The 14,600-nt window shown below is 31.3% G+C and overlaps 2 protein-coding genes across 3 annotated transcripts; one reads left to right on the forward strand and one right to left on the reverse strand.

Annotated features, from left to right (window-relative positions):
• Positions 1-7,082: 7,082 nt before the first annotated feature.
• Positions 7,083-8,895, reverse strand: LOC145070143 (uncharacterized). 2 transcript variants are annotated; one of them, XM_079017086.1, is made up of 4 exons: positions 8,198-8,895; positions 7,733-7,801; positions 7,505-7,613; positions 7,083-7,410 (listed from the first exon to the last, which is right to left on the reverse strand). In XM_079017086.1, exons 1-3 carry the CDS (start codon positions 8,672-8,674, stop codon positions 7,608-7,610), a joined length of 552 nt encoding a protein of 183 aa, XP_078873212.1. In that variant the 5' UTR covers positions 8,675-8,895; the 3' UTR covers positions 7,083-7,410; positions 7,505-7,607. The 2 variants fall into 2 exon arrangements, with proteins under 2 accessions (XP_078873212.1, XP_078873211.1); XM_079017085.1 differs by having other exon boundaries at positions 7,083-7,424.
• Positions 8,896-9,961: 1,066 nt separating this feature from the next.
• LOC145069247 (cytochrome P450 CYP72A219-like) lies at positions 9,962-12,192 on the forward strand. Its single transcript, XM_079016189.1, has 4 exons — positions 9,962-10,289; positions 10,497-10,714; positions 10,799-11,043; positions 11,133-12,192. The coding sequence occupies exons 1-4, from the start codon at positions 10,016-10,018 to the stop codon at positions 11,932-11,934; spliced, it is 1,539 nt and encodes a 512-aa protein (XP_078872315.1). The 5' UTR covers positions 9,962-10,015; the 3' UTR covers positions 11,935-12,192.
• Positions 12,193-14,600: the final 2,408 nt, after the last annotated feature.

A 14,600-nucleotide genomic window follows, 5' to 3' on the forward strand; every position in this document is an offset into this window, starting at 1 on the left:
TAAACACTAAAGTTAAACCCTAAACCCTAAACATAAACCTAAACCCTAAACCCTAAACCCTAAACTCTAAACCCTAAACCTTATTGTGTCGATCTTGAATTTACATCTTGAAGTATTAATCGTGAATCCATTAACCGTAATCTTTATATAGTAAAACAATGTATTTTCAAGAGGTTTAGTATCTAAGCTTAGGTGGGGCTATAATGTATATTCCCTTTTCCCATATATATATATATATATATATATATATATATATATATATATATATATATATATATATATATATATATATATATATATATATAGTGACAAAGTTCAAAGTTTCAAAAGGTGTTAAAGATTTTGAAAATTAATCCTATTGAATAAAAAGCACGTATTTATACAAATTCTCTTGCTTCAAATCAACAATAGAAATACATATGTGAAAATTTCTATTTATAATCCATTTCAAAGTTAGAATTGAAAGAGGGTGTTTAAAATAGAGTTATACTTCTAAAATTTTAACTTGGAATGATGTTAGATTATTTACACACTTTTGTGTATTTTTGGAATTTTGGTATATTTTAAAAGTTACTAAATTTGGAGAAACCTAAAGTGCATATAACGAGGAAACTTGAAGGGTTGTATTAGAACTACTAGAAGGCCTATATGATTGATCACCTTTCTCTTGCTAAGTGCCGTCGTCTCTTTTAGCTCTCTATATTTTTTCAATAAGCACAAAATTAGGGTTTATACACTTGACTACTTGAGATTGTTGCATAGAGTTCTTCTAGATTATAGAACTTGATTGTAGACGGTAGATCAATTTTCTTGAATTCATTCTAAGAAGATGTTTGATTAAGCTTATTTAAAATGATAAAGAATTTTTAACTTATAACGGTGTTAAAACCAATGTTTTAAAAACCGGTTTGAACCGGGAACTGGGAGAGGAAACGATTCAACTATCACCGGTTTTATATTGATTTCTGAACCGGATTGAACCGGCCGGTTTTTAGAAAAAACCGGTTGAACCGGTCGAAATAAACCGGTTGAACCGGTTAAATCGAATAAAAACACATGAAAAAGAACCATTTACATAATAAACTTTGGTGATTTTTTTCAAATCTATTTATTTTTCTCTAAATAAAAACATATGGTAAATGTTATAAATTCTTTTGATATGTTTGTATTCATCAAAAACTATATTTCGTTTTAGTATTATACTTTATTTTCTTTTTGACGTATATGGATTGATGTAAAACACTAAAACTTATGGTTAAGTGTTATTTTAATGTATTTGGATTCATCTACAACTTATTTTTATATGGATTTTTAATGTTTGAACTTGTAAACATCAACTTCATAATTTCTATATGTATGATGTGTAGGAAAATAAAAAAATACATGAAAAATATAGAAAACGGTTCCCCCGACGGTCGAACCGGTTAAACCGGTAACCGGTTCAACTAAAAAACTGGTTTTTAAAACATTGGTTAAAACGAAGTTTTTTAAAAAATGTTTGGATTAACTTATTCAATATCAAAACACTATAAGTTGATAAATCCTCTATGTTTGGCAATATGAAAACAATAAGGTTTCCTAGAAATATTGGACCGCTATAAGTTATAAGGAGTTTTGATAAGTTAGGGGCCAGTAACTTATCAAAAATGACTTATCTTCGGTCTCACGCCACTATAAACAGTTTTTAAAAACAGTCTATTCAAACACTCATTTTAACTTATACCGATGTAGAACCAGTAATAAATTTAAAAGAATAATAATAATAATAATAATAATAATAACAACTCATTTTTTAAGTTTAACCAAAAACCCTCTAAAAAAAGTATAATTTCTCACTTAACTCTTATAGTTCGACTTCAAGGGTTTTCATAGTATACCATGGGTTTAAAAAATTACCCTATGGTTTTCTACATTCAAGCATAGATAATAAAATTAATATTTTACTTTTTAAACAATCATTGTAATTTCATTTTATGAAGATAGAAAAACTTTGTTTTTGAAAATACAATAATGATTTAACCAAGTTTAACAAAATTTCGTTATAGAGTTATATTTTGCTTCTAGGGTATTAAATGTTAGGGTCGATAATCACTCATGTGCATATAATGTCCTAAATAGGAAACCAAACAAGTGTATACTAACGTTTACCCATTTCAACAATTTGCTTACATCCACACATGTCACTAGGAGTTTGTTATGTGATACTTGACTTATCCGGTAAAAAGTATAATGAAAAACGCTTGTATTTTAAAAAATTGTAAAACCTAATAAAAATGAACAAAAAAAGGCAACCATGAACCAACATGTCAACGAATGCAAAAATGAAATTATATTGACAAGGATTATAGATATATTCAAATTGGCATCCAACATTAAGCGGGTGGTTGGGATTGTTTATTTAAAGGCTTAAAGAACAATATACTTTTTTTAAGGGTTAATACCAAAAAGTATTAAAAAATAATCATCGATAACTCTTACTTTTCATTTTAAGTCACTTATTTTCTTATTATGCTCGATATGTCATTAATTATTTTTCATGTTTCATTTACACCATTAAAATTTATTTTTATGATATGTAATCTCCATTTTGATTTGTTATTATTGAGTCTTGATAGGTTGTAGTTAGGATAAAACTATTATTTGGATATAAATGAACAAACATATTGAATGAAGCGTTGGATACTACACAAGTGTTGAAGACCACTTTATCAAGTTTAAATCAACTCTATGGTGTAATAAAACTAAAACAAAAAAAAGAAAAAAAAGAAACAAAAAGAGAAAGAAAACTTTATCAACGTATTGAGTGAAATTAAAAGATAAATGACTTTAAAAACAAATTGAGAGTTACTGGTGACCATTTTTGTAGCATTAACTATCTGTATAAAAGTGTTTATCAACTTATGTGTTATCAAAACAAAGTATATGAAAACGTGTTTGAATACGAGATACGAAAATGTGATAAATTAGTAAGTTGTTTTTAGTGTGCAACAAATTCTACTTTTATTATATATATATATATATATATATATATATATATATATATATATATATATATATATATATATATATATATATATATATATATATATAAGTTAGTATTTTTATTTTTATTTCATCCACACATTAAAAAAAATGCTTATATGGTACCAATGCATAAAAAGTTAATAAACATCTTTAATAAGAAATATCAAACACACTAAAAATATTGATATATGCATTTATGAATACAATTTTGATGATCATGTCAATGGAATTGTCCCTATCGGATATGGTAGCTAAAGTTTTCATATATCCGATATATTATTTTAGCCTCTATAAAAACAAAAGCATGATTTCCTACCCCAAAGGAAGGGGACATGATTTGGTTGTTTCAAAGTGTACACAAAATTTGGAAAATAATATTACAACATATATAATAGTAGCTAAAAAGTACTCAAACCAATGACAAGTCTCACTTGATATGAGTAATAGTCCTTGGTTTTGTCTTTCCAAATTGTAACGATACATATAGATCGTTGAAAAAAACCTACTCAAGGGACCCCTTATAATTGTCGAGCAAAGCATTTTGCTCAATATGCTTGTGAGTATGAAATATCAACACCAAACTGGTTATTAAGAGTCCATATGTTCTTTTTTCCCCATAACATGCATGTTGCATGTACTATATTCTTTATGAAGTGGCCTAAAACTTTTTTTCATATCTCATATCCCTAATACACGATTTACAATCTTTGGTACAAAAAATCGCTTCAAGCTTCAAGCCTATTTCATAAATTTTGTGGTTGTAATTTTAAATCCCTCTTCAAAAAAATCCATTCCCAATGCTAGCTTCGTATCTTCTTTTAGAACAATTGAAACTTTTCGATACAAGATGAGGCCATGAGGGTTTACGAATAATTAATGGGTTATATTTGTGGGTAGTTTCGAAAAATGGTAGTAGATGAGGCAATCCTTAGAAAGAAATTTTAGTTTCTCCCTATCAGAAAAATAAAACCCATAATTATCCATATGCAATCAATTTCTAGTCTACGAAGGGGAATGATATGTAACTCCGCTTTTAACGTCGCTTTGGGAAACTTGATTGACAAAAACATCACGTATTAGGATGCATAATAGTAACAACACGTACACATTTGATGTCATTGTCATTTGCATAAGAACGTTTGTTCCATGACATTATCAAGAGAAACATATATGATTTACTTGTAAGTTGTAACCTTACCTTGGAAGCCACCAAGTTAACCAACAAAAAATGATATGATAAATCAAATTCACACCATAACATTTGTAATCATATATAATGTTCTATATAACACCATCGATTTACTCCAATGACACTCTAGTACAAAAAGAGACACTAAATATGTGTTTATATAAATTCATTTCGACAAGATGATTATGTATGAGATAATCTACTAAAGCACTACCGCATTAAACACATTACATATACAATAAAAAACCACAATAACATGGTACAATTTACCACTAATTTACAATAAAAACCTTGGATTGTAATTCGAAATTTGGTACCAAAATGCATCACTTTCCAAAACATATTGAACAAGTAGATACAAAATTCCGAACTATATCATTTGTAGGTAGGCCAAAACATGTATTTTAATAAATTATGATAATTTTTTAGGGTTAATATCATAATATGGTAATGAACTATATACAATGTTCAAAAAATACCCATAAACTAAAACAACGTTATCAAAGGGTAACAATTTATTTAAAGTGTTGAAAAAATATTATGGTGGTCATCTATTGTTGGTTTAACAAGTCATATTTTTTTGTCAATGCCATAAATGGGTAGGGAACTGTTCAAAAAATATCTATGAACTAAAAAATTGTTATCAAAAAAAGTTAACGAACTATTTAAATGTTCAAGAGATACCATGATGACATATTATAACAAGTTTAACAATTTAAGTTTTACAAATCTAGAACTTTTGTTCAAAACCACCCTTAAAGCTGAAATGTTTGTTTGAAAAACACTCAGGACATCCACAATGCATTGAAGTCCATATAGTTCAATGGATTGTCACATCATCATTATACAATCCATACAACTCTATTATTTTTTTTCTCTACAATGTATTGAACTTTACAAAGTTCAATAGAATGTTACAACGTAATATATAGTAAGTATTTAAGAATTAAAACTTTCATTTTTCCCATTGAAGAGTTCAATGACCATTGAACTCCAAATCCATTGAATACTAATGTGACATCTCACAATGGTTGATATGCTCTCATAAATAAATCTGGAACGTTTGTTAAAAAACGCCATCGACCACCTCAAGCCTCGCTAATTTGCTAGACTATATGGCGTCTATCTTGCAACTGTTGATGACTAGTTTTATAACATGTTATATGTATTGCTATGGATAGGGATGTGCTTTTGGACCGAATACCCGAACCGAAACCAAAACCCGGACCGGACCGACCCGAATTAGGACCGAATAAGTTATTTAAGTCGGTTCTTGGGTATCTATTTTTGCCCAATTCGATTCGGTTACCCGAATAAAAGTTTATTTGGGCCAAAAATGCCAACTCAAAAAGTGAATAGTCACTTGAAACAAACAACCGAAATAAACCAAAATGACCCGAATAACCCAAATAAGGAAATTATATATTTAGTTCAAGAAAAAATATATATTAGATTAATATTTTTTTCTTGAACTAGATATAGAATTTCCTTATTTGGGTTATTCGGGTTATTTCGGTTTATTTGGGTTATTCGGGTTATTTGGGTTATCTGATTCAAAAACATCATGTAAATGTTTATTTGGGTTATTTCGGTTCTTTCGGGTTAATAACCAAACTGAAACATGTATTACACGAACCGAACCGGTCCATATTAGTATAACCGGTCCGAGTTTCGGTTCCTGTTTTTCATCTAATTCGGGTTATTCGGGTTCGGGTCGGTTCCGGTCCGAAGCACATCCCTAGCTATGGATAGATACCTATATCGTAGAAATATGATTTGAAAGATAATATATTGTTATGACTATATTGTTTAAAATTCTTCGAATTAATACACTTCTTATTCGACTTCTTCTTTGGATCAATACACTCCTAAGTACACTTCTAATCCCAAATTATTTCTTGTTTTTTCATAAGATCGTTTTCATAAACACCATTTGTAACCAATTTCTAACCATAACAATAACTTTTTAACTATACCAATATATCTGTTTCTTTAATCATTTTAGGGGTGGACGAAAAAAAAATGATCTAAAATGAATTATTGTTATATAAGGTCGCCATGGTATTTTGTGAACACTTTAAGTAGTTTGTTACCTTTTGATAACATATTTAGCTTACGGGTGTGTTTTTGAAAATTTAAAGCAGTTCGTTACCAAATTCCAAATTCTAACAATAACACAAAATATGACATGCTTAACGTGATATAAGAAGTCCCCATAGTATTTTTTTTTTAGAACACTTTAAATAGTTCATTACCTAATGACAACATTTGTTTTTTCTAATTTACGCGTTTTTTTTGGACATTATAAATAATAGCTTTCACAAATCTCATACCTATAGGTTAAGATCCACGCAATTATTTAACTTCACATTAATTGATTTTTTACTTTTATGTAATTGATAATCAAATCATTAAACTGATTTATGAAAAAAAAAAAAAAAAAACCCACCCAAAGTATATTCACCATATTGAATCAGATATTAATGATTTTTATTGTCATATCAAATACACGGCTTTGTGAGATAACATGATATTTAACATTAATTTTAATATTTTGATTAATAGTGGTTAATTTTAAAACCTTTTTTATTTACTTATACAACAACCACTATTATTTTAGGAAACCTCAAAACAATATAAATTTAAACAAAATTCTAAATCCAATATAAATTATATATATATTTTTATATTATGTTATGTTTGGTTGCTTCAATTTGGCCATTTATGCCGACTTTCTTCTAACTATCAAAATATTCAATATAGAGAATGTACTTTATTTATTATAATTATAAGTAATAACAACATGACAATGTACTTGTGTTTTTTTTTCCTGCATTAATGAATAATTAAAGTGGGAAATCAGTTAATATTTCAGAAAAAAGATTTTTTATTTTATAAGATCTGGATTTCTTTAAGTCATATAACATATATTTCTACTTACATTATCAACAAGATTTCAGCTACCAACAATTATGAGAGATTTACCACAAAAAAAATGAGACAAAATTGACCATAACTACTAAGACTATTGTTGTGCATAGAAGATGAGTTAACCTGACTTTATGTTTGACCATTTTGTCCCTTTTTTATCAGCAAAATTGACAAAAATGCCCATTGTGAAGCTATCAAAGTTGTGAATTTTGCTGGAGGGATTTCCGATTCCGGTTTCCTCAGTCTGCAATATTTGCTCCTATAAACTGCAAAAAGGACTCTGAAAATGAATTTTTAATTATTAAAAAACATTAGGGAACGAATCATATGACAAAAATAAAGATTCAGAAAAATACTTACATTTGATATTTTCCAATCATAATGAAGAACACAACTTTATTTCAGCAAATGTCAACAATAGACAAATGAATCTTTCAAAGTTAGGGAGAACAATTGTCCCTTGCTACCTCTGTTTTCAAAGAAACAAAAATAAAGATTCAGAAAAACAAATGAACTGAATTTTCTTGGAAAATGATTTAAAAGAACCCTAATTCCAATTCATGCTTTTTGGACATCAAAGAAATATACCTTCTTGGTCTCAGAAACTCTATATAGATCAGCATGTATCTCAGTCAACCACAAACCAGGAAACAGTGTCTGCAATAACATCAATGGAAATACAAGTTAACAAGAATCAGAACAGGTTTTACTTATTCAATTGATAGTTACAAGATTATGTGAATAAGATAATAGTGTGCCTTGATGTGATCTTGTTATGAATTTCTTCAGATAGAATCTTTAACCTTTGTTAGGTAATCTCCTTTCCCTAACTTCTATCATTCAGCATTCTAATTTGATATGGGATATAAGTACGATTTGAATGCTGATATCAACATAATAGAGAATTGTTGGCAAATGAATTATGCGATCTAACAAAACATTAGATCACAGCTACGTTGTGTATCAAATCCGTATAAACATGAGTCAAATCCAGGTTAGTATGATTTATTTCCATAAGTATTAGATCGTAAATTATATGAAACAGGTACTTACATCCAGTTGATTTTGTACGATCTTAGGTCGCTTCTTAGGCTTCCGTGGCAGTCGCCGCTCCCCCATGTCCTCGAAGTCCTTCTCCATCTCCCGACGTGAAAGCGGAACAGAAAACTTTGGCCTAGCCTTTTCTCTCCTCTCAATTCCATCAGCGCCACCGCATCCGCCGCTATTATCTACACCCGAAGACGAAGGTCGTTTGAATTGTTCCTCCTCATCAAGCTCTTTCTTAAAATTGAGTATTATCTTCTCCCAATTCGCCTCCATGTCTCCATCTTTAGCTTTTAATTTAAGTACCAACGCATCAACCACCGCCTGAGACGGTGGCCAAATTTCTAATTGCCCATCTACCGCCAAGTTACCGGCGACTTCAATTGAATTCGAATTATTCGCAGTGCATTTGGAAAGATTCGGTTGGGTTGTATGCTTCGAAGAAGAAATGGTGGAATTGCTGGACGAGTTGGATTTCTCCAGCATTATTATGAATAGAATCAGATTTGATTGGATTGATTGGATTTCAAGGTTTTTGATTCTTGGTTGATGCGAAATTTGTCCCGGAGCTTTCCAGCTAGGTTTTCCGGCGAAAAGGATATTTGGGAGCCCAACCAAGACTATAAAGCCCAGCTAATAACTTACTCATCACAAAATAATAGTATTTTTTTCCCCAAATGAAATAGTTTAATGCTCTTTAAAGAGGAAATTATAAATTTAGTCCCTGAACTATCCCTGATTATGTAAATTTAGGTTTCTTACAATTGAATCTTGAGTAAACATAAAGGAATGGTCCATATATATATATATATATATATATATATATATATATATATATATATATATATATATATATATATATATATATATATATATATATATATATCATTGTTAGGTTCACTCTAAATTTAGGAATTTCTTTTGAAAGGGGTCCACATTGACATGTATGATTCTAAATTTGGTCTCTCCATTTTAATACCAATTTAGTTTTATTAAGTCATTGCTAAAATATCTTTTTATCTCTACTTTATATCTTAGCTATTTTATTGTTATTAAATATGTTACAATACGTTTTGAGTGTTATTATTATTTTAAAAATATTAAGTCAGTTTAGTTTATTATTCATTACCTATTACAATCTGTGATCATCTTGTAAATATATTTTGTCAACAATAATCAACCACGACATTTTTTTTTTGTTTTGAAAAAAGAAATCAAATCTTAATGTTGAAAAACTATCGATAGTGGCGGACGCAGAACATTTTCGTAGGGGTGGCACTAAAAACAAATTTCCAAATAAATCTATATTAGTAATGTCACTCGTGTTTTAAGCCGGTGCACCCAATAGAAAAAACATTAAAAAAAAAATTTACACTACGTGCCGGCGTCGGAGCAGTGTCCCGGGACCCCTGGGGCACCACTAAGGTCCGCCCCTGACTATCGATAACAATATAAACATCAACATAAAAAATAATAAAGGAATTATGAGCCAAATCAAAAAAAATTGCTAAATATGATGGTGTTCTTTAGAAAAAAATAAAAGTTAAGGGTTTTTTCGGACAAACAATTGTGTGAAGCCAACGGTTAAACTTGTTAAACCGGTCAAATTGAAGCATATGAAAATACATAAAAGTTTTGTACAAAAATAAAATAAGTTGAGGATGAATTCCGAAGAAAAACCAATATATAGGGTCTTTTACGTAATTAACCCAAATTAATATATTATTATAATCGGTAAATGACCTTTGATTCCATCGTTAACTTGAACGACAATGTTATAAAGGTCAACGATTGCTAATTTACACAGTCTCTCTTAGGAGAAGAAAAATGGAAATAGTTGGTAAAGTTGTAATCGCCATTGTTATAGCTGTGATAATAAGGCGAGGATGGAAAGTACTGAACTGGGTATGGTTGAAGCCGAAGAAGCTAGAGAAGTGGCTGAGAGATGAAGGGTATAAAGGTAATTCATACAAGCTTCTAATGGGTGACATGATTGAGCTTGGAAAGATGATGAATTTAGCGAAAAAAGATCCAATTCCAATCACCCATGATATCCTTCCACACATTCTGCCCTTCGATCATAAGATCATCTCCACATATGGTATTAGTTTCTTCTATCTTTTTCCCCATTATAATATTTTAATTATTCACATCTATCAAAATAATCACAAAAAACTTAAACAATTGATTATCAGATTCTTTAATCTTGAGCATGATGTCACACATGACATCGTCATATTTGTAACTATCAGCTATAAGTATAAACTAATAGCTAATTTTACTAAACTTATTGTTAATGATTTCATAGGTGAAAAATCATTCTTATGGTTGGGGCCAAACCCAAGGGTGTATATTAGGGATCCAGAGTTGATAAAGGAGATTTTATTAAGGCCAAACGAATTCCAAAAGCCACATCCTGAGCCATTTCGAGATAGCATCATTGGTGGGCTTCTTATCACCGAGGGTCATAAATGGAGCAAACATCGGAAAATAATCAATCCAGCTTTCAATCTTCAAAATCTCAAGGTTGGTATATGTTTCTTTTTAGATCATTTTTGATGTGCAAAATCTAAATCGATGGATTGATTAATGGTATATATCTGCATGTAGACCATGTTCTCGGTTATCTGCTCGAGTTGTAGTGATATGGTGAATCAGTGGGAGCTTCTAACAATGGAAACTGGTTCGGCTGAAGTTGACGTATGGCCATATATAGATAATTTAGCAGGTGATGTGATTTCGAGAACAGCATTCGGGAGCTCTTATGAAGAAGGAAGGAAGATATTCCGAATCCAGAAGGAACAAATCGAGCTTATATTCAAAATGTTGTTTATACTTTATCTTCCCGGAAGAAGGTAATTAACAGAATTGGTGATCTATGATCTAGTAATGTGAATCATAATTCATGAATATCCATGTTCAGTTAATTCGTTTTGAAATTTAGGTTCATACCCACGAAAGCGAACAAGAAGTATAAAGAAAACATTAAAGAGCTTCACGATGTGCTTAGTGGTATCATTAACAAGAGGAAGAAAGCGATCGAGATTGGAGAAGGTAGCTGCGATGACTTACTTGGAATTCTGCTGGAATCAAATTCGAAAGAAATTGAAGAATTTGGAGTCGGATTGAGTATGGAAGAAGTAATGGAAGAATGTAAACTATTTTACATCGCTGGATCTGAAACAACTTCGAATCTAATCGTTTGGACGATGGTTTGTTTAAGTTTGCATCAAGAATGGCAAATCAAAGCTCGAGAAGAGATCCTGCAAGTTTTCGGCACAGGAGAACTTGATTTCGAAGGTCTAAAGAATCTCAAAACCCTAACGATGATTCTCTACGAGGTTCTTAGATTATACCCACCGGTTATCATGACAATTCGTTCGACAATCAAGGAGACAAAGCTAGGGAACATGATGATACCTCCGGGTGTGCAATTGGCGTTAGCAATGATATATATTCATCATGATCGGAAAGTATGGGGGGATGATGCGGCGGAGTTCAGACCGGAGAGATTTTCCGATGGGGTTGCGATTGCAACAAAGGGGAAAGGGTTTTTCCCGTTTTCAAGTGGTCCTCGTGTTTGTATTGGGCAGAATTTTGCTATGACGGAAGCAAGAGCAGCCATGGCGATGATTCTCCGGCGATTCTGTTTTGAGCTTTCGCCGTCTTATAAACATTCTCCGTTCCCGGTGTTCACAATGCCACCGCAGTTTGGTGCTAATTTGATTCTACGTAACATCTCGTAGCTTGAATTTTGTAGACTACAAATTTGGCAACATTTCTAGACATAAATATGTTGCATCATTATTATATTACAAATAATAACCATGTGGTATATATAAAAATTATATATGTATTAATTCTCATCCACTTAGTGAACAGGAACTTTTTAAAGTTTCGAAATTGGCCACAGGAACTTTATGTACTTTTATTTTTCCTACTTTCGCCACCAAACCTTATTGTCTTTCACTTTCCTTACATAAAGATTCTTTTATTCATGTCCATATTTAGTTTATGTAAATTATGCCAATTATCTTTATTTAATACATATTTTAATTGCCACGAAATGTAAAAGCTTTTACAGTTCCTTTGTCATCACCATTTTTACCTAATCCTCGTCATATGTGTTTTGATTTTCTCTGTTTGACTTAGGTTTCCGTTTTGCTGGATATCCACTTTTGACGTTGTGTTGACGATACACACTCAGGCTTATGCTTTTCTATGGCTTTTTTTCCCTCCATTTTATGTATTTGTTTCTTTTATGTTTTCTTTGTCCGTTTCTGAATTTTTATTTCACCTATTTGATGTTAAGATTGGGGCGGAATAACGATATGTGACGGAAAAAGAGACACTCTTCTGCAATCAAGAACGGGTAGTCCACAAGAGGACACTGTAGGAATCGAGAAGTGAGGTTTCTCAATTGATTAATGGGGAAGAAGAACATTGAAAGTAAGCAACTGCAACACAAAGAAAAACCACAAAAAGAATCGTAGATATATTTGAATCCCTTCGCGTATATGAATCGAATGTGCTCCCCATATCTGAACAAATCCTAATTGAACCGCCCATAAAACCCTCCCCTGCTCCGCAATAGCCAACACTACTGCCATCATTCCTTATTCTAAGTCGAACCCTTTTATGGCTTGATTTGTGCTACAAACGGCGAAGTGTTGGAGGTAAGTTTTTTAGGGTGAATTAAACTCTTTCTTCTTTCATATTTTAGATTGCAATTTTTTCTAATATGTGTTTTTCAATTAAGTGTTTCTTTGAACCGTGGGTGTGAGAAAATCACGTGGTTTATGTTCATGTATTGCTGCAGATGGTTTAGATGGCTCTAAAAACCGTTAACCTAGTGAAATTCAGGTTCTTTAATAGCAACTCCTGTAATAGGTGCATGTTTTCCTATAAAATCATGAATTTGGGTTCAATTAATAGTTTTTCAATTATGCTTCTATTAGAGATTTTTTTTTTAATTTACCATATAATCAACACAAAATAATCGGATATATGATAAGAATTTTAAACCATTTATACATGTGAAAGTAAATTTGCTTGCTTTCTGTACTTTGCAGGTTTCATACATATTTATACAACAGGTACTAAGAATATTAAGGACTTTTTGTAACAGTCAGGTGGTTAGCTATTACTTTGCTCAGGCACATTATGCTTTGTTCATTTTAATGAACAAAACTCAAATTTGATAGTTTTTTTTAATGGACGACTTCTCCAAACCCTTCTTTTATATGACGTACTTGTGTGAACATCAAAATCCTGATTGACTATGTTCGTCGATGCCTTTTCTACTTCGCTCAATATGAGGTATAATAAATTGGATAATGAACCGAAGGAGGCATCAATTTATTTATATTTGGTTTCGTTTTTGTAACATAAGGTTTGCAGTTTGCTCTTCATCTTTTGTAAGGTAAAATCAATTAAATTTTAGATTTATCATGCTTAGATTGCTTAATTTCATGCTTTTTTTGGGTTTCTCATGTATGCATTGTTTCATTAAGGTTGAGTTAAATAGAATTAAAAATAATTTGAGGTGAGGTCCCCTATTTTCATCAACATGTTGAAGTTTATTGAGGGCTTTGTTGATGTGGACACTGAAGCTACCTTTGTTTATCAATCTAACTCTTTAGGTACATGCTTCTCTGAATATTCCTCAATAAACATAGAGGTCTATATAAATATATACATCAATATGTTGAGGTTAATTGAGGACTTCGTTTCATCAATATGTTGCAACAATAATCTGAGGTGAGGTCCCCTATTTTCATCAGTATATTGAAGTTTATTGAGGACTTCGTTTTTTTCTTTGAATATTCCTGTAAGAAAAGGTTAGTAATAAACGTAGTGGCTGAGGCTCAAGTTGGACTTGATTCCCTTAAACAGATTCGTAGTCTGTTCCCAGGGTACAACAACCAAAACAATGTGTACTATCGGATACGGCTACTTGCCTGAAAGAATCATCGGAAATAGTTGCAGAGAAGAGGAGGAAGAAAATGAGTATTTGTATCTATGTATCGAATGAGGTGGCAGTGGTTCGTTTCTATACTGGTTTGTAATGGAAACAAATCAATTCATCATTAAGGAATCGATTGTGCCAATAAATGCTATTAATTGCATAATGAATGAGCAATAAATGCATCATTTTTCAAAATTCAAACCAAGGAACAAACTGAGGGTTGCACGGGCCCGAGTTTTTCGGAGCTGCATTCATCTCCACGGATCACGCCCATGCACAAGTTCGGTGAATTTGGCCTTCGAAATCCAAGATTTGCACCCCCTGCGCATGGGTAGGAGTTGGAGTAAAACCATAGGCACATGCTCGTAAGCTTATCATGCATTCAAGCTTATAAACTCACTTGAGTATGGTTTTCCTACCAATATGGGATTCATTCCCACATCC

The sequence above is a fragment of the Lactuca serriola genome, chromosome 8 (assembly GCF_051521515.1).
Source record: "Lactuca serriola cultivar US96UC23 chromosome 8, Lser_US96UC23_V15, whole genome shotgun sequence".
Lineage (NCBI taxonomy): Eukaryota > Viridiplantae > Streptophyta > Magnoliopsida > Asterales > Asteraceae > Lactuca > Lactuca serriola.